Source organism: Cheilinus undulatus, linkage group 15 (genome assembly GCF_018320785.1).
Source record: "Cheilinus undulatus linkage group 15, ASM1832078v1, whole genome shotgun sequence".
NCBI classification, from domain to species: Eukaryota; Metazoa; Chordata; class Actinopteri; order Labriformes; family Labridae; genus Cheilinus; species Cheilinus undulatus.
In genome coordinates, this window is record NC_054879.1 from 11077914 (window position 1) to 11097976 (window position 20063).

The 20063-nt window shown below is 38.2% G+C and overlaps 2 protein-coding genes across 3 annotated transcripts in view; both read right to left on the minus strand.

The window, feature by feature from the left end:
- Window positions 1-8483, minus strand: part of calcrla (calcitonin receptor-like a) — a 58576-nt gene extending 50093 nt beyond the window's left edge. Inside the window, exon 1 of one of the 2 annotated variants that reach the window (XM_041806591.1) lies at window positions 8318-8483. The gene's annotated coding sequence lies outside the window, so the exon portion shown is untranslated. The remainder of the gene's footprint in view (window positions 1-8317) is intronic. The other variant, XM_041806592.1, reaches the window with a different exon arrangement.
- A 5576-nt stretch (window positions 8484-14059) lies between these two features.
- The window catches only part of tfpia (tissue factor pathway inhibitor a), a 75191-nt gene continuing 69187 nt past the window's right edge, over window positions 14060-20063 (minus strand). The window contains exons 6-7 of the mRNA XM_041807417.1: window positions 16259-16447; window positions 14060-14477 (exon numbers count right to left, since the gene is read on the minus strand). Coding sequence (XP_041663351.1) covers window positions 14413-14477; window positions 16259-16447 — 254 coding nt within the window. The 3' untranslated portion in view covers window positions 14060-14412. The remainder of the gene's footprint in view (window positions 14478-16258; window positions 16448-20063) is intronic.

Sequence of the window (20063 nt, forward strand, 5' to 3'; positions counted from 1 at the left end):
ACAGACTTGTTCTTAAAGCTCCTGTTAGCAGGATTCAAATTGTGCCAACTTTGACGCCCCCGTGGACAAAATCTCTTTGCTTTTTTACTTCATTTTAAAACTCAAAATGTCTCCCTTTTAGAAACATTTTGCTGTATAAAATGTAGAAAAATTATGTTCATCTGTTCCCTGAGGCAGGTGTTACAGGCATTAATAACTTTACACTTTAATTTTGGGGCTCTTCATGCCTTTATTGGTATAGCAGGACAGTGGACAGAGTTGGAAGCAGTGATGTTATGCTGGAAAGGAGCCACAGGCCTGACTTGAACCTGAACTGTCTACTTAATATGGGGCACATAGATGTTAGGCCATCTTTGCCCCTATTTATAATAACAGTAAAGATATTACAAGTGTGGATTTGGTTTTGGTCATCCAAAACAACAATTAATGAATAAAAATAAACAAAATTATTCTTATTTACAATTTTTTAAATAAGTAGTTTTAAAGTTGGTTTAATCCACCTAACTACGGCTCTGACACTGTTGTTTTTGCTTTCTCTTGAATTCCTCCTGTTCCTGGTTTTGTTAAAGATAACTTTCTATAACAGGATAATGCAGACAACAGTCCTACATGCGCCTGGACCCGTGGATTTTCACTATTTTCCCATGACATGTAACATAATGCAGTGACATCAACAAACATACAACCTGATACCACGGCTGTGAGCCTTATCTGTCTGTTTGTGGCCGCCTGTGCATTGTTAGACGAGTCTTTACAGTAAGAGTATTCTAAAGAGAGAAGTCTCAGGTTACAGCTGCAAAAAGACTGAAGCCTTTTGCTTTGAATTGTTTTTTTCTGATAGATTTCAGCAGGATCATGACCTCTGGTGTATTTTTCAAAGGGTTGGAGATGACAGAAGGCATCTTCTGTGGAATTGGTGGTGGCATTCATTATTAAATGTATGCGAGAGCTTTTACCACAGGACAAGGAGTGTGGGAGATAAATCAATAAGACACAGGCTACAAAAGCCCAGCAAGCCTGTGTGATTTATGAGGGGTTGACTTTCATCAGAATCTTCATAACTCTTGTGGCTTCGGATCAGGTGCCCTTTGCATTCGATAGTCCTTGTTACCAGTGGTGTTTGTGGGGAGTTAAATCCCTCATAGTAGCAATAAACACTCATGAAATCAATGCAAATCTCCCCACAGTGTCACCTCAGCCTTTTTTAATATCGCAAAGACTGCCCCTGAGTGAAACGTAAAAGACAGTCGCTCCTTTGCTGCAAAAAATCACTCCTGAATTTATCTCTAATACAGCTCACAGCTACTGTGTGACATTATCATCTTCGCTGTGAATGAGATTCCTCTGGCACAACCGTCTAAATGCCATCACTTTAGGAACAGATCCACCATGCCATGGAGATCTCAGAGCTTTGGGAGCTATGCTGCCAAGACCTTAGTCTCACCCACATTTAAAAGCTGTTTTCTGCACTCGGGCTGTAAACACAGCATGATAGTTTTGGGGCCGAATGTGACGGGTTGCATCATGACTTTCCCACTGCACAATCGGCTCATGTATTCAGAAAAGGCCCAAGCCACTGGAAGATGTCAGAGAGAGAGAGAGAGAGAGGGGAAAAAAAAGCCTCACAGACTCATCTGACGGCTCTGCCAACTGGCAGCTTCAGCTTGTTTGTGGTCCAGAGTGTCCTGTCAGATGACATGCATGGACAGTGAAGCGAAAACACAGCTTTACTGGGATGACTTTTGGGTATTTCTGAATAACTCTGTCACTGTACAACCTAAAATCACAATCACATGGAATGCGTTATGATTATGATGACTGTCAGGGTGACAGAAAGTGCAGCCGATGGCGATAGTATTTGTTATCATAGTAATGATTATGACATCAATTTGCATCATTGAAAAAAAGCAACAGCTTCATATTATGAAGACTAAAATAAAGCTGCAGAGTAGGAGGTTCATTTGTTCCTGCAGTGACCAACAGAAGGGAGATTTCAACAACAACAATTTATGTACCAATAAAAATTCAATTTAATATCTGTCTCCCAAATAAATGTGAAAGTGAGACATCAGGGCATACAGGTGATGAAAATGTCATTTCTTAAACATATTTCAGGACAACCTGGGCCCTAAGAGGGTGTGTGCTTTGTCACATGAATTTTTAAAAAGTTATGGGACTATGAAGACAAAAGAAAAAACTAACTGGAAATTAAAACTCAAACATTTGAATGTGTTTAAACACAGTGAACATTAATGACAAAGTTTTTTTGAATTCTCCCATGTCTTTGGGACCAAAAAATTAAGAACGAATACCTCTCGGTGTCTATTACTCTCTGTCATGAGTCATTCAGGCTGTCTGTGCACATGCATTGTTCAAAAAAGCATGACGTGAGGACAAAACAGCCTGCCTTTGGTTGTCACAGCCCAGTAGCAATGCATTCTGGTAAACAAACAGAAAATATGGCGGCAGGTTAACCGGCTAACTGAAGAAACGACTGAAAAATGGATTATAAATGGATAAAAAGATGTCCAGTATCGTAGTTCCTGTTGTGGAAAGTCAGCAAAGTTCCAGGCTCACGAGAAATGCTTGTAAGAGCATGAAATGCATGGATAGCATCATTAGCACAACGGAGAACTTTCAGAGGAAAAAACAAGTGCCTATGATTTACGGTTCAAAGGTTATTTAACTTTAAATTAGTTGTTGTTGCACACAACAACACTGGTCCCAGAGGGTTAAGCAAAAAGCTGTTTGGATTCCATCACCAGTTTGTACTGAATCAAACTGAATGGAATCGAATCGGACCAAATCATTCTGTTTTTTTTAAGAACCGTCAGTAAATCGAATCATAGACTGTGAATCAACATTCAAATCGAATCATATTGAGATGAGAGATTCACAACCCTTAGCTCTGGCATGCCTTTTCTTTGCTGCTCCCTCTGCAAGCTGCTTTTGCAACCTTCCTCCACCCCAGCTCCTCCTTCATTCTTTATCTGACCTGATCAATGTCAGCCTGCTGTCACTGATACCTGCTCTGCTGTTTGTTTTGCTGCTTCTCTTCCTGTCTCAGGCTTTCCTCATATGCACAGGAAAGGCAGGAACACGTGCTGTTCCTGCTTCATGTTTTTCACAAAGGTTCGTGGAAGGGCAAGAGGTTCCCAGAACAGCCAAATATAAATAACAGCAATAAGTGCATAATTAAAGCTGCTAATGAAGTTGCAACCGTGTGTTTCTTGACTAAGTGGTTCTAACTGAAATGTTTGTTCTGTCCAGTTTCTTTGATTTATGTGTTTTATTCATTAAATACATTTCTGTGGTTGAAATTAGAAGTAGGTAATGTGTCCTATATAGCATCTGAAGGCAACAGGTGACTTCAGGAGAAGCATAAACGCTCATGCAGGCTCTGCAGCTCATTTCTGCTGTAGTGTGAGATAGTCTAAAAAAGTCTCCTGATAATGGGTGTTTACAAAAGCAAGAGCCAGTGTTAAAGACAGTTTTGGGTTATTTCACATGGGAGTTTAGTTCATATGCGGAAAAACTGCTGTTTATTTCTCACTAGTTTGAATTATGAGGTGAGCTCATGTTCTTTGGTATCCAACCATTTGATTCAGACAGTAATGACAGCTGTGGGACCACTTGTGTTGCTAGGCAACTGTTAATTAAATCTGATCAAACCACACCCACACAGTTCTGATGAAGCAGTACAGCAGATTAAAAATATTAGACTTACGGTTAACATGTTGTTTTACAGACTTTTACAGCCAAATGTGATGGCTGTAATTGATAAGGATTTGATCTAGGGCGCCTGAGCTCTCTGTCTGACCTCCTGGAGGTGTCATGGAACTTGAGATAAAAACACCTGTGAAGGGAGGTTCTCTCTTCTTAACCCTTGGGATGCCTTAGCTCTTGCTGCCGATCATTCTACTTGGGGCCATGTAGTAGGGTTGTTCAAGCTTTAAGGTTGTCACTATCGACAAATATAGAACATGAGGAGGTTGTAGGTGGCAATGCTGTGGCAACTAAAGATCATGTGGAAGATTATGCAAATTATCAGAAGAGTATATAGAGGCATAAATGAGATAAGGGATCTTTGAATTGAGGACTCATTGTTTTCCAAAGAAATCACTGCAGGCATGGAAAATGCTGAGATGGATGACCCATCGCCACGGTAAATCTTGCGTGCAATTAACAGTTTAAAGACAGAACTAAAGGAAGACTTTGCATCAAAGTCTGAAACATTCATTCAGTCAATGCAGTCTATCCAAGCCAGCTGAAAACTCTACTCAGGGCGGCTTACTGAGGCCGAGGAGCATCTTGGATTAGTTAACTGGGATTATTTTGACTTGTGACAAATCTGATATGAACTGTGATGAAGGGAATCATGATTGCATGTCTCTCATTTTTGATAAAGCAAATACAAAAACAAGGAAAGTCGGAGTTGTTGCAAACTATTCTAGAAATGATGTATAGAGCAGAACATCTCTGCCTCAAAAAATGCATTAGACTTGTATTCTAAAGCACATTCCAGGTCAAAGAAAATGTGCACCTTCTGTGGTTTGAAAATTACACATATTGCGATTGAATCTAAAATTTGAATCATTATCCAGGCCTAATTTTGGCTACAAAAATCTGCCTACATCAGCTGTAAATATTGGCCAAACAAGCAAATGCGTTAGTGGAGTTTCAGGCTGGACCAACAAACCTACATCACATGAAGTCTTTCTCTTTATTCATCATCATTCCTTACACTTTTAAATGTGTTTTTTAGGACCGCATTTGTTAATGTGCTCATCCTTAAACTTGAAGTTGTGTGTTTTAAGGGCTTCGACTACATTGACTACAATTATTTTGCAAATCAGAAAAGCATATCAGATATCAGCAAAAGTCCATTATTGTTCATCCCTAATTTTAAATGTAAGGAATGATAATAAATAAAGAAAAAGATTTCATCTGAAGTCGTGCTGTTGATCCAGCCTAAAACTCCACTAACTTATTTCTGCATATGGCCAATATTTACAGATTTATACAGCCAAAAAATCGGTTGTAAATGTCTGAAGAAATTCTCATATCATGCCAGTAAGCTTGTGCATCTCTATCAGCTTTCAGTCTTATTACCGACTAATAATCACTATAATGTCTGCTCTGGAAAATCAACATCAGTCGACCCTTACTAGGGCTGAACAATTTTGGAAAAAAAATCTAATTGCAGTAATTTCCCCAAGCATTTGGGATTTAAAGCTGCAATAAGCGATTAATTTTTAGTATCGTATGCCCACAAAAACAACACAACCCATCAGGGTTTTGTAATTGAAGCCTTCTAACAGAATAACACACTTCTGAAATGCCTCCTTGTGCTGCACTCTCACTTGAGGGAAAACAGCAAGGGACGATGCTCCAGCCAATAAGGAGGCTAACACTCGCGGCCAATTATGCCTCAGGTCAGAAGGAGCGTTCCTATTGGCTGCTGTAGTAAGTGCTCCCGCCTCTCCGCTCAGTGAAAAGTTAATGCAATGTCGGAGTTGCCAGCGGTGTTCGGTCCTATGCAGAATGTTTTCACGCTGAGATGAAATGCTTTGTTTGCCTGTGATTCGGCCATTGATTTCAGTGGAAAAATGGAGCAAAATCACTCCACGAGAGCTTTGCCACCATCAGTATTCGATTCAGCAGACGTGCACATTTGCGAGGAGGTATTTGAGAAGAGGGGCGGAGCTACGGAGCTCAAACACTGAGAAGAACAGGAAAGGAGGGGGAGTAGAGTTGATTCTACACGGTTTTCATCGAATGTTACATACTCGAGCTTTGATATGCAATTATTTTTCAAGTTCTTCATCTTATTTAGTTTTCAATAAACACAAGTAATACATTATTCTATAACCAACACAATAGATTAAACTAGGGTTGAAAAATTTTGAAAAAAATATCTGGTTTTGATTGTTTTGACTCTTTTTGCAAATTCAAAGGAATTGTATTCTCATTTGAATAAGAAAAAAAAATGAGGAAAGATTTTTGGGTAAACTAGTCTAAAAATGATACTTAAATGATTGCATGATGTGTAGTCCATAATATCTTTGCTGCACAAAAGGTTTTAGACTGGTATTTAACTCTGATTTCAGACAAAAGAAATATTGCACCTCCTGCGATCTGAAAATTGCTGCAGGCCATATTGCGAATTCATCTTCATTTTGATTAACTGCCCAGCCCTAACCCTTACTGCAAAGACCGTAATATCAAAAGCCAAGAATTCTGCAGGGTTAGAAGCAAGTTTACTGTGTTAAATATCTGGAGAGAAAATAAAGGTGAGTGTACAGGTGCCTGTTCAAAACAATGCCTATACTAGTGACACGCCAAGAAAACTTCTTGTTAGAAGTCCAATCATTTGCTCAGTTTCTTTGTCATTACAAATCTGATGGATTTGGGAACATCTGTGCTTGGACACAGCCTGAAAAAGAAGCACACAGTCTGAGGGAGATGTTAAAACACAGCCTGGATGTGCATGCTTGTTGTGCAATGCAATCTGTATTTGCACATGTCTGATTAAAGGTAGGGATGCACAACATTAACCACAGATACCAACCTAAAACAGTTAATTATCAGCATCAGCAGATATGAAAACTTTTGCTGATACCTACAACCAATATATTGGTTGTAATTATTTACCCATATCAGCTGTAACTCAGCCGTATGTATGAATAAGATCGTGAATTTAAGACAGGACTAGCAGACGTACGCCAGCTGAAGTCTTTTTCTTTGTTCATCCTCATTCCTCAGACTTAAGAGTGATGCTTAAGGACTGAAGTTTTAGGTCTGAAATGCATTTTTTTATTTGCATTGGTATTGATATTGCTATCGGCTAAGATTACTACTTCATTATACAGGATAACAAAAAGGACCTTTATTAAAGACAATGGTTTATTCACGTTCAGTCTAAACGTCACCTATTTGTGCAGGTTTTATAAATTGACAGCATAAGTATGGGATAATACTTCAAAAATGAACTTACTGTTTGCTCATTGACAACGCTATAGTTCCAGAATCACTACAAGTGGCAATAATGGCAAAAATGCCATTTGGTACAGCAACAGGACAGCAGCTTCAAGTAGCTGCTCCTGAAACATCCAGCTACAACTAAAAAAAAGTAAAAATGTCTCTGCCTTTGAGACTGTTGGGCATATCTGAGGTAATGTAAGTACTTCAACAGGTTTAGTCATTTTTTTAAAAATCAATTTAGACATTTTAGTGCACATTAAACTTTTAAATCCTTGGAGAAAGCAACAGCTTGCAGCACATCTCTCCTGCTCATCATGTTGACAGAAGAATTCCTCAAACTTGGCTCTGAATCCTCCCGCTCTGCTCCCTCTCTGCATCCTTCACCAGCCCTGTACACTGTTTATTCTGCCAACGGTGACCACCGCTCTCACATCCTCCACCTACACGCCATCCTCATCATCACCACTGTTATCATTTTTACTGCCCTGCCCACAAACTTCCAGCATGTCCAAATATGCCGCTTATGTAACCCTGCAGATGATTTAGCAAGCAGTGAGCTGAGCACCGCTTCATCAAAGCCTCAGAGCTGAATGGAGCTGAATCACTGCTGCTTTCAGGCTCAGTCAGCCCTACAAAGCCCTCTACTTTATTGTTGTAGTGGTTATTTTCTATATAGGAGGGTATTTCCGTGCACAAAGTACTTAGCCAGCCAAGCATGGGTGCTGATGTTAAAAGGTATACAATGTGAATCTAATCTTTGCGTTTTCAAAGGAGTAAAGCTGCGTATTTTAATCATTTATGAAGGTTTTTACGCATTCCCATAACGCATGAATGTACAGGCTGCAGCGGAGTCAGTACATCCCTCTACTTATTCAAACATCTTAAATAAAAGCTGCATAAACATTCAGATGAGTCCTGACAACACAGGCTTTACAATGCTGTGCAATATGAACATGCATATACACGCTTTTAATGCGCATTAGTGTCCAAACCCCACAGAACACTTCTGTTTCAATATGTTTTCATTTAATACCCTTATTTTTTCACATGCAGCTCTTGGCAGAGGGACACTGCAGATTATCTGGACTCAGTTATGGATGCTCACATCGAGTTATTCCTGCGTTTTAATGGATTCAAGCCTATTCTCTTAATGCACATGCCATGACACTGTAATCCACGTAGATACAAATGAAATGACCTCGTTAAACACACAACCATGGATGGACAAAATGCATTGTAAACTCAGTGCAGTAATTCTACTCGACGTTGCTGCAGCTCGGGGAAATATAAGAAGTAAGAGAACGCTTTGGCACACATTCATTCTTGGTCTTACCAGAGAATAAAATCCACCGGCAGCGCAGAGGTTTGAGGGGGAATAAACTCTCCAGGCAATCCCCAAACAGTCTTCAGTGATCGGCTCCGGCACAGAGCAGCAAACACGGAGGATCTCCGGCGCTGAATGAGCGCAGCCGAAGCGGCTGTCAGGTTGACGTTGGAAGGCAACCCACTACTTCCTGTTACATCACACAGAGAGCTACAGCTGAGGAGCTGAGAGCTGTGGTCACACATACACAGCAGGAGAGGGGGCCGGCACTCCCACACTCTGGTACTAGTGGAAGTACAGTAAATGTAAGGAGAGTGTGGGTAAAATCAGTACCTGGAATTTTTGGTTACTGGATTTATGGCTCTAAATAGATGGGCATAATGGAGAATGGCTGCTGATTTGATTTTGGTTTGAAAACAGAAAAATCACTGTTGAAACACAAAGCAATCATGGTCAGAAACAGCTGTTGTCCTCCTTACTTCCTATTTTAAAAAGTAAATAAGTAGAAATTAGAGATTGAAAAGAAAAACAAGCAAAAAATGTAAATAAGAGAGGATGTTGTCACTTAAGAGAAGTTTAAACTAAAAAATCATGTTCAAGTTCATTTAAGTCCATTTTAGTCATTTCCAACCTTTATCGTTTTTGTCTAGTTTCAGTAAATGCATCACTAAATAGAGTTTTTGTCCACTTTTAGTCAATAAAAGTCATGACATTTTAGTCTTTAATTTGTTGTTCTTTGAACAAACTTAATGTTATAATTGCAAAACACTCATATTAATGTTCTATCAACACTTTGTCCGGCTGACGATTACACCAGCAGGGACTGTAATGACATTGCATTCAAATACATGCACTTTAATATCGAGCTGCCCACACACACATACACACTATTATCCCCCCTCCACCAAACTTCACAGTTGGAACATTACAGTCAGGCAGGCACTGTCTCTCGAAGGGAGTAGCCAAGGGATTTTTCTAATCAAAATCTAGATTTTGCACCAATAAAACTGATTTTTTACCCCAGCCTAACTCAGCTGGTTTTGAAACAAAAAGGTAAATTGGCTTGACTTGTATAGCACTTTTCTAACTATATGACTGCGTAAAGTACTTTACACCACAGGTCACACTTACCTATTCACACCCATTCACTCCATATTCGCACACAGATGGCAGGGGTTGGTATGTAGAGTGACCATGAGTATTAACTAACTCCATTTATACACAGCCATACACATTCACACACTGATGCACCAGTGGAAGCGAACTGGGGATAAGTGTCTTGCCCATGAGTCACACATGAAATATGGCCCATATGACTATATTACAGTGTTAAAATGCCATTTAGAAACTTTTATCCAAAGCAATGTACATCTGAGAGGAAGTACAACACAAGATCTAGACAGGAGGAAACATCTTTCAGTGCCACAAAGTGCTTCAAGTCCAATCTGGCACAGGTGCTTCCATGCAGACGGAAGGCTTTGCACATGATCAAGGCCCTCCATAAGGGGGAATAAAGGGGAGAGCTTTCTGGGGCCCAGTAAAACTGGGTGACCCATGGAGGTCAGCAAAATCATGGTCCTTTTATAAGTTAGCTGTGATAACTATATTTTATTTCTAAGCTAAATAATAATCACTCTTATAGCAATAAAACATGGATTTCATTTATTTATGCTGTAGTACAAATAAAGCTGTTTTCAAAATGTAAACCTCTTTCATTAAAACAAATTATCTTTTTATTAATAATGTTAACAATGTGGATGGACACACTAAGCTATTAGGATAGTAATGTCAGACTTCATAGCTGGGCCATGATGTGCACAAATGTCAGGAATACTAGGAATTAAAATAGAATAAACTGAGCCAATGTTTTTTGGAAATACAGTGAATGATTGTGAAAAGTGACAAAAAAAATGAATGAAAAGAGGCAAGAATGGGTTAAAATAGTAATTTTAAAAAAGGCTGAAAATGGGTCAAAAGTGGCAAAAAAAAGGGCAAGAATTGGCAAAAATGGGTGAAAATGGCAAAAAGGTGGTCAAAATGGGGTAAGTTGACAAAAAATAGTGGCCAAAATGAGTAAAAAGTGGCAACAAAATAAAACTGTGTAGGAAAGTGGCAAAAATTTGACAAAAAGTGAAAAGAAATGGACAAAAAGCATCAATATTTGGGTTAAATGCAACATAAACTGTGGCAAAAAGCAGCTAAAGTCAGCAAAAAATGTTGAAGGAATGGGCAACAAAAGTATTTTTAAAAGGTGAAGAGAATGGGAGAAAAAGGACAAAAAATGTATAAAAGTGCCAAAAAAGTTGAGAAACAAAAAGCATCAAAACTGGTCAAATAATTGCAGAAGGTGGCTAAAGTAGGCAAAAAAAGCTGCAAAAAGATGTTGAAGAAATGTCCAAAACTAAACTGAGATGACAATGTAATGGTAACCATACTGACAACCAAAATGATAAAGACATCACTCTATAAATGTATGAATAACGCTCTGATGAACAAAGACACTGAAGTACTACAGCATGCCACTAGCAGCATGATTCATCTGCTTCTGCCTTCTGATTTACAAAGCATACATCTCTGATCATCTTAAAGCACCAACACTCCTATAAAGTCTGGCAGCTTCAAGCAGTTTCCTCTTGTTTTGTGTATAAATGTGGAAATTCTCGCCCAAAAGGTTGGGGATTCAATCCCCGACTCCTGCAGTCACATGGTGATGTGTCCTTGGGCAAGACACTTAACCCCTAATTGGTCCCAGTGCAGTGGCATGTAAATGTGTATTCATGCATACAGATAGGGTTAATAAAAACTGACGCCCACTCTACATCGTAGCCTTCTCCATCAGCGTGTGAATGTGGAGTAAATGGGTAGGTGTATGACCTGCGGTGATGACAAAAATAGTATCATGCAAGCTGAAGTCTATTTACCAACCACTGGGTTTTTAATGAAGCATCAAAAAATGAATTAATATGATGCAGAAGATTTGAGCCTTAGCTTCATGATGCTTTAAAAAAGCTTTAGTTTGTACTTCACTATTTAAATGAGGATTATGCACACAGCAATCTCAAGCAGCTGCCCACGAAAGGCAGAGATGTGGGCCATGAAACTAAAATAAGCTGCAGATAATAGTTTCTGTGGGTTTACCACTTCTAGTGAAACTTTGACATAACAAACTGTTGTTTGACAGTTGTTTTTAATTATCTTTAGTTATTTATTACTGCAGATTCAAGTTATCTTGTAGTATTTTATAGAATTAGCACCCAAGTTATATCAAAAAGCTTCTCCAAACTGCACAGCATGGAATGAATGGAAATTATTTATATGTATGAATTTTTACACTCAATCCAACCCAAACATTGAAAACAAGCCTGGACATTTACAATCCTTAACATGGTTTGCCTCATTATCTGAGCCATTTTCATTTCCAAAGGCCACGCAGTCCTTTGTGGGTTTTCACAGTCTGCAGACTATATCAAATTTGCACACTGGGCAGTCTTTTATTTTTATTTATTTGGGGATTTTTGTGCCTTTATTTGAAAGAGTAGGACAGTAGATAGAGTCAGAAACAGGGAAGAGAGAATGGGGAGAGACATGCGGGGAAGGGCCACAGGCTGGATCCGAAACTGGGTACCTTAAACCACTAGCGACTGCACCACACACGGGCAATCTTTGGTATGAAATCATTTTCATTTATTTTATATCTTAATTTGGGCTACATTGTGGTGCAGTGGTTCGCACTGATGCCCCACAACAACAAGGTTCCTGGTTCCAATCCCTGGTAGAGCAAGGCCTTTTGTGTAGAGTTTAGATGTTCTCCTCTTACATGCATGGGTTCCCTGTGTGCACCACAGCTTTCTCTCACAGTCTAATGTCTCCTGTGCATTTTTAGCAATCTTATATGTTTCTGGCATGCTACACTGTGTGACATGAATCCCAAACGCCATCAAGTTCTATGTGTCTAGACTGAACGATGACAACGCCAACTAAACGCCACAAAATCACAGGCTACGCCATACGCTGGTATGCAGGAAATAAACGCCATAAGTATGTGTTATCTATCTACGCCGCCAGTGCCGTGGTAAATAATAAAGTAAAGCTACAGCAAACATCTGGGATCAAGATTTTCCTTCTTGTTGGAATTCAACAAACTTCTTCATTTTGTGAGTTGCCTCGATGCTAAGATGTTTGTTTGTTAGCGCCAGTGTCGTGTTTATTTTTATGTCATTTCTTCCTGCATTCCTATTGGTTTATTAGTCAACTTAGGTTGTAGCAGCAGTGACATTGTGAGATGGTCATCCTAAATTTGACACTGTGAGAATTTAATCCCAGGCTATCTTTGATCACAAGATCATGACAACAGCCATCTCTAAACCTGTCTCACAGAGTGACATAGGAGCTTCTTTTTAGAGCCACAACCAAAAATATTGTAATGATTGGTCATCTTTCGTCCAGGACAGCCCAAAATCGTGAAGTGTATACCAGACTTTAAGACATGATTGTAAGGGTGACTGATGGGTCTAAATTGCCCTTAGATGTGAGTGACTGACTGCCATGAGTGACATGGAGTGACTCCATGTCACAAACGTTGTGGACTGGAGCTTTTTAAGATGGATTTGCCTGATGACAGACATCTGCTTTGCAAGGTTAAGTGACCATTAGTTGTACAATACACTGTAAAAATCAATGAGTGTGCTTTATAGGGTATAACAATGGTCACTTAGAATTAAGACACCTCTACAAAATGGCCTTTTCTCTTTATAGTGCATCTCTGACTAGTGACCTTTCCTTGGTAGGGTTCGGTTTTTGTTTGGTCTATCCAATACCAGTACTAAAGTGATACTTTTGAAACCATGGCGATGCCTAAACAGTGCCTGAACAGATACTTTGACGAGAATAGAAATATGTCAAAAGCTGGTGAGTGAATAAAAGTGTTCTGTATAATAAATGGTACAGGGAACAAATTTTTAAAAATGCAGATAGTTTATGGGATAAGTAAAGTAACAGATGTAACTTCTTCATTGAAGAGGCTTAAACTAAATTCACCAGCGACAATTACAGTGAATGTGTCAGTCAGTGTGACTCTATCCTCAGATCACTCCAGACAGCAAAATGAAGAGGAGATCATGTACTTCATGCCTTTCATTTGTGGTGGTGGGGTACCAAAATTAGGCACTGAAATCTTAAATGTGTTGTAATCAGCCTGGATGTATCGATGGATGGTATAAATCTTTTTTATTTTATTTATGATTCCTGAATGTAAAACATATGAATAGCAATACTGCAGAACATTTAATATTGTTTGTCTTTATTATATAAACCTTTACAGCCCATTACAGCCATGGTTATAAAACAAGACAGGAAAGCAAATTCTGTGCAGCCAACACAACTCTTTCCTTACACAACACTGCCCCCTTGTGGTTGTCCTCAACATCACAACCAGCAGTACTGTAGTGATTTATGGAACTGCATAAAATTGATTAAAAAGGGTAAAAAGAGAGCGTCTGTGTTTAATCTGACAGAAATAAAGCAGTCAGTGCCTTGTAAACATTGATTTACAGCTGTGAAGACAGGGTCATCCTGATTAATGTGTGTACTGTAAAACACTCTGTATATTGTTGTTACTGATCCTGAGACAGAGATGGTCTGGCTCTGTAATCTGCTAATGTTGCCGCTTACACTGATGAGTAAATGTGAAGCTACACCAGAACATCATCAGTTACTGTATGGACATGACAAATATGCAATTCTGAAGGAAAATCACACTGCAACTTTGGTGTTTATTACATAAAACACAAGTTTGGTTATAAAATCATAGCCTTAGATAACTATAAAAAACAACATTGTTTATCCAAAAGCATGGACACTCAAAATCATTGAGGAGATAATAGATATCAGCATAACAGTTTTGTTTTTGTCAAATGGAAATCAATATAAGCCACTTCGTAAATAATAAAATAAGCCTTAAGCCAATAAAAGCTAAAGCACCTTTTCCACTGCCAATGATTTTATACAACAAGCATTACACACAACAGATAAAAGTATAGCTAAAAATAAAATATGGACATAAATACACGTGGCTCCACACCAGAGTCAGGTCTAATGTGAATTGTTCAACCAGAGCGGTGAATGATGTCAAGGTTTTTCTTCCTTATCCTGATCATCCTCTTCCCTTGAGCTGCAAGACAAAGAAACATAGTTACGTTTCTTTTTATATGACTCTTATTTAAGAGGAAACAATCATTGCCACTCTATTAGGGATAATCATCCAGTCACATGGCAGGAACCAATATAATTTGGCATACAGACATGATCAAGGCTGGATAAATGTAGCTTTTTTAAAACATGAACCCCTTTTATTAAAACAGAATTACCTTTTTATTAGTGATGTTAACAATGTGGATGGACACACTGAACTATTAGGAAAGTAATGTCCGACTTCATAGCTAGGCTGTGATGTGCACAAATGTCAGGATGCCAGAAAATTAAAAGAAAAGGAACTGAGACAACTTTTTGGAAAGAAATGTGAATAATAAAATAATTGTGAAAAGAGACAAAAACAGGTAAATAGTGAAAAACAATGGCGTAATTGGGTTAAAAGGGGTTTAAATGGGATATGGTGGCAAAAAGTAGTGGCAAAAATTGTTAAATTATGGCAAAAAGTAGTTTTTATCAGCTAAATTGTTTAAAGTAACAGAAGGGCAAAAAGCAGCAAAATAGATTAAATGCTGCAAAAACTTACTCAACAAAGCAGCATAAGTAGGTATAAAGTAGCAAAACAGGGATAAAAGTGGCAAAAATGAGCAGAAACTGGCACAATTTGGAAAAAAAAAATTGTTAAAGGCATCTAAAGCAGGCAAAAAGCTTCAAAAAGATGATACAGGGGGCGCACAGATAGTCGAGTGGTTTAAGGCGCACACCATGTACGAATCCGGCCTGTGGCCCTTTGCTGCATGTCTCACCCCCACTCTCATCCTTGTTTTCGAGTCTATCCACTAACTTCCTCTATCCAATAAAGGCACGAAAAGGCCCAAAATAAATCTTAAAAAAAAAAAAAAAAAAAAAAAAAGATGATGCAGAAAAGGACAACAAATTGGCAAATTGGGTGAAATGAGGGGAAAAAGGACAAAAATTGTATAAAGATGGTAAAAAAACAAACAAACAAAAAAAAACAACATTTTTAAAAGTGACAAAAATGGGAGAAAAGTAGCAAAAAGTAGCAAAAAAGTGGCAAAAAGTAGCCCAAAAAAAGGCAAAACAGGGAAAAATTGTGAAAAGTTGGCTTAAGTAGATAAAAAAGTAGCAAAGAAAGTACAAGAAACGCATGCAAACTTTGGAAATATGGGCAGTAAGAATTTTTAAAAGAGCCAATAGATGGGGGAAAAAAAATGAAAAAAGGGATCAAATGCTGCAAAAACTACAGCAAAAAGCAGCTAAATGAGGCAAAAAGATGTTGCAAAAATGGGATAAAAGTGGCAAAAATATTGGAAAAAACTAGCAAAAAATAGGCAAAAATCATCGAGTTCAAGCCTTGTATTCTCTAGATGAAAATGTGTGTACTGGTTATGTGAGATGCTGCACTCCTGCACGCAGTCTGAAAGCTCTATGCCAACAACCATGGCCCAATTAAATTAATTTAAATCAGTTTCTTTCCCATTCTGATGCTCTGCTCGAACTTCCGCAGACTCTAGACCATGTCCACATGCTTAAATATACTGGCCTCTGCCATGCAATTGACTGATTAGACCTTTGTGTTTGTGAGCAGTTGAACAGGTGTACCTAATAAAGTGATCAGTAAGTGTTCATTAAAATAAGAAACCTGCACTTGAATCAATTTCCAGCTCTTTAGATTGACAGAATGTTAAAATGCTTTCTGTTTACACTTAAACGAACTAAGGAATTGATTGTAAATTTGTTGAAAACATGCAAATTATAAATAATATTATGAGGCATTCATACTCTTCCTGCGTCGAGCACACTTCATACTGCACTCTTTACGACTTGTGAAGTTGTTGTCATTCCCACCGCAGCCGCTGTAGCGAAACACGTGGCACCTCCTGGTCTGTGGGTTGTATGCGAACCTCTTCTCTGCACCGTCACAGTTTCCTCCCTCCACAGGCTGGGAGCAGAGATTTCTGGGCTTTACTTCTGTGAATCACAAAAGACGAAAAGTCAGGTCAAGCCTGCAACTGACTACTGTGTTAATGATCCATCAAAGTTTGTTTTAACTGCATCTCACAGGGATTCATGAGTTTTACTTTTGGATTTACTCATTTCACATTAGGGTAGATTTTAGGGAAGCTTTTCAGTAATTATGAGCAGACTGTCAACTGAAGGTCAGTCATCACACACCATGGCTTTAAAGGTCATCATTATTACTGTGTTCACTGGGGTCAGAGGGGTGACTGGAAAATTCATGATTTGATTCAATAGATTTAAAGTAAAATAAGACAATAAATACCAACATTTCTATATAATCATTTACAAGTACGTAACGAGCATTGTTACTTTAATGATACCAGCTGAATTCCCCCGGGAAACTCTTGAGCTCTAATTTAATAAAAGTGAAAAAAAGGCTTGACTATGATTAAAAATGTTTGCCCACAACCTTTTTTTCCATGAGGAAGACTAGGCTAAGACCATCCAAAATAGATATTTTGTGATTAAAAACGCTCATGAAAAAAATAAGTTTAGTTTTGGTCAAGGAGGCTAAGATGTAATTGGACATTTAAATCTTTATTTCTCCACTGTGTGTATAATTGGAAGGCAAGATCGTGCAGAGAGGGTTCCAGATGTGTTAGTATTTTCTTCAGTATTGATACAGGAATTAAGTTATTGATAGTGCATTACTATGATAGTTTTACATTTATATTGATTTTACATAATGGTTAACAAAATTAATTGACATAAAATGTTAGTTTTGACTAAAAGATATGACATTAATGTAATCATTTTTAATTGAAAGAGAAAAAAATAAATTGAAATCTTAACTAAAAATGAGGGAGAAAAAACTTTATATTTTTCAAGTTTTGATGTCAGTGTGCAAACATGGTTAGAACAACATGAGATCAATTTTCTTTTTCAAAGTGTGAAAAATTCTGACAAAAAAAAAAACAAACAAACTCAGAGTACAAAAGCAATCTGTGTATCATTTGTTCATTTAATTATTGATTGATAATTGAACAAATAGATGAAAAATGGCTCATTGTTCCCTTTTCTGTTTTAAAAACCAAGTCAAATAATGAAAATACTGTTTATTATCTAGTTTTCATTTCTGAAATGAAATCAAATAAACAGGAAATATGTGTCCTTTTGACTTTTTCTATTTATGTTGGGATCAAAGAATGCAATATGAAAAAAACAGCTGTCAGCAGTCAATTTGATTGCAAAATTGATTTGCGTAACCTGGTACAGGCGTTGTGCTCAGAAAAGCATCTTGAGAATCTTATGCCCAACACAGAGGAGTTCACGCTTCCTGGAATGATAAACAGAAACACTAACACCGGCACCGAGTTATGGCGCACTCACACTAGGCAATTCGTACTGTGCCTGGGTACGTTGGAGCCTAAAAGTCCAGTACATTTGACCAGAATGAGTACACTCATCCGTGCTTGGACGCAGCATGCTTCCCTGGCTCCGGCACGGAAGGACAAGGTGGACCAAAGCATGGCACAAATGCAAATGAAGGAGCACAAGTGCAGGAACGTGACTTTACTTGGTGCCAGTGTTTGTGTTCCTGTATATCATTACAGGAAGTGTGAACTCCTCAGCGATGGGCGTGGGGGTCTGTCTGCTTTGAGGTAGTTAAAATGAAATCTGTACAAATCTGCCAAACAGAAATCACAGTATAACACTTACAGATAATTTCTACTGTGGTTTTTGGGTATTAGAATGTATTTTTAGGGCTACAATGGATTTACACAAAAAAATGATTTAAATGTATGTAAATTTTGGCCACAAAGTATCACTATTTGGGAACCACTGGCCTAGTGGTTAAGGTGTGCCCCACGTACACAGGGGGCCCAGTTTCACTTCCTGCCTGAGGTTCCTTTCCCCTATGTTATATCCCCCCTTTCTGACCCTGTTTCTGACTCTATCCACTGTAAATAAAGGTATAAAATGTCTTTAAAAAGACAGTGGTTCTTAACTGGTGCTTCAGGACCAAAAAGTTGGTTGCAATGGAGTTTCAAGTGGATGGCCAAGGTGTGCCAGAAACAAACTCAATGATATACAAAAGCACCAAATGGACATACATTTTTTTTTATTTTCCTGTGATGACAAGCAACGTTTGGTAATCTTCTCCAGATTTCAACATATGCATCTCCTTTTCCCCAAACAAAAAAACTTTTATTTTTCCCAAGATAGTAACAACTTTTCTTGAGAAACTACTAAATTTCCATGCTGTCTCAAGAAAAAGGAGTCAAATCAGTAAAATCAAATATATGCACGCCAGTCATGTCTAATGATAGACCTTGCTAACCTGTTTTTTTGTCGTGTCTAAAATGTTCAGTCATGTTTTGTTGTAATAATGGTCGAATCTGCAAAATTTAGCATGAATTACATTTAAGTGGCTGAAATTTTTGAAAATGAAAGAGTCCTGATGCCCGACTAGCTGAGAAACACTGATATAAGACAAAGCTCTGCTTTAGTAATCAATCTGTGTACATATTTAATTACCGGTTTTAACTGACTAGGTTTTGCAAGTGTCTATTCTCTGCACCATCAAGATCATGCATGATATTTCTGACTGACATAAAACATGAACATGCTCATCCTAAAGCTTCTTTGGTTTGGGGTTAGTTTATGTAAGACACCATGTTCTCTCTTACAGTTTCAGTGTCACTAAAGGCATGCATCAGTGTTGAACCACAAGATGTCACTATTTGATTTCAAACCTGCAGCACAAGCTTGAGCAAATGACACCATAGATGTGTGTCAGTTACACTAAGATGTGAATGCAACATCTATGGTCTGTATGGAAAAACAGATGTCACCTGAAATTTGATATTTACATAAATCAACACTAAACATCCTCTGAAACGGTCTCATGATTCATGATCTTATCAGGAGAAAGGATTTATAAGAGATAAAACTGAACTCTTGAAATTGTAACTTCTTTAATGAGTTGAGGTAAACAGGTGTCTCTTGATGCACTCCTGCTGCACAAACGAATCTTTGCACAGAACAAAAGTGATGCATGCTCCATCACTCCTAAAGCACCAACATTAGTGAGAGGGGCCCTGTGAAAACGAGACACTGTTGCGCTTTGTTTTCTGCTCTTTGTCTTGATTAAGAAAAGCAATTTTTCCATCTGTGCATCATTGCACTTTGACATTTTATTTTGCTTTATCACGGTGACTTTACTGGCAGCATATACAGTTTAATAAATGAACTAAAAATCAAAGTTTAAGCTGCAGCCTCCAGCTGGGTCTGGTTGTTCCTCTGAGGACATGATGATTGATTTAATCATGCCTGCTACTTTCTGCACTGAAAAAGCATGGCATGCTTTACTTCCAGCTTCGTGCCTCTTTGTTTGCAATTTATAAATTGAGGTGAAAAAAAGATTTCCTGTCTCGTCGTGAAAGAAACTAATTGTCGCAATTTGTTTTCTGTACTGATCAAGGTTACCGAAGTAAAAACATTTAATCAGGGAACACAGTCGGCTATAATTGTTGTCATGCAGGTGGAAAAATCTCATTCTTAAAGGGTTTTAAAATAGATGGCAAAGCAGTTTGTTCCTCGCTTCGTAACACACCAGGAAATT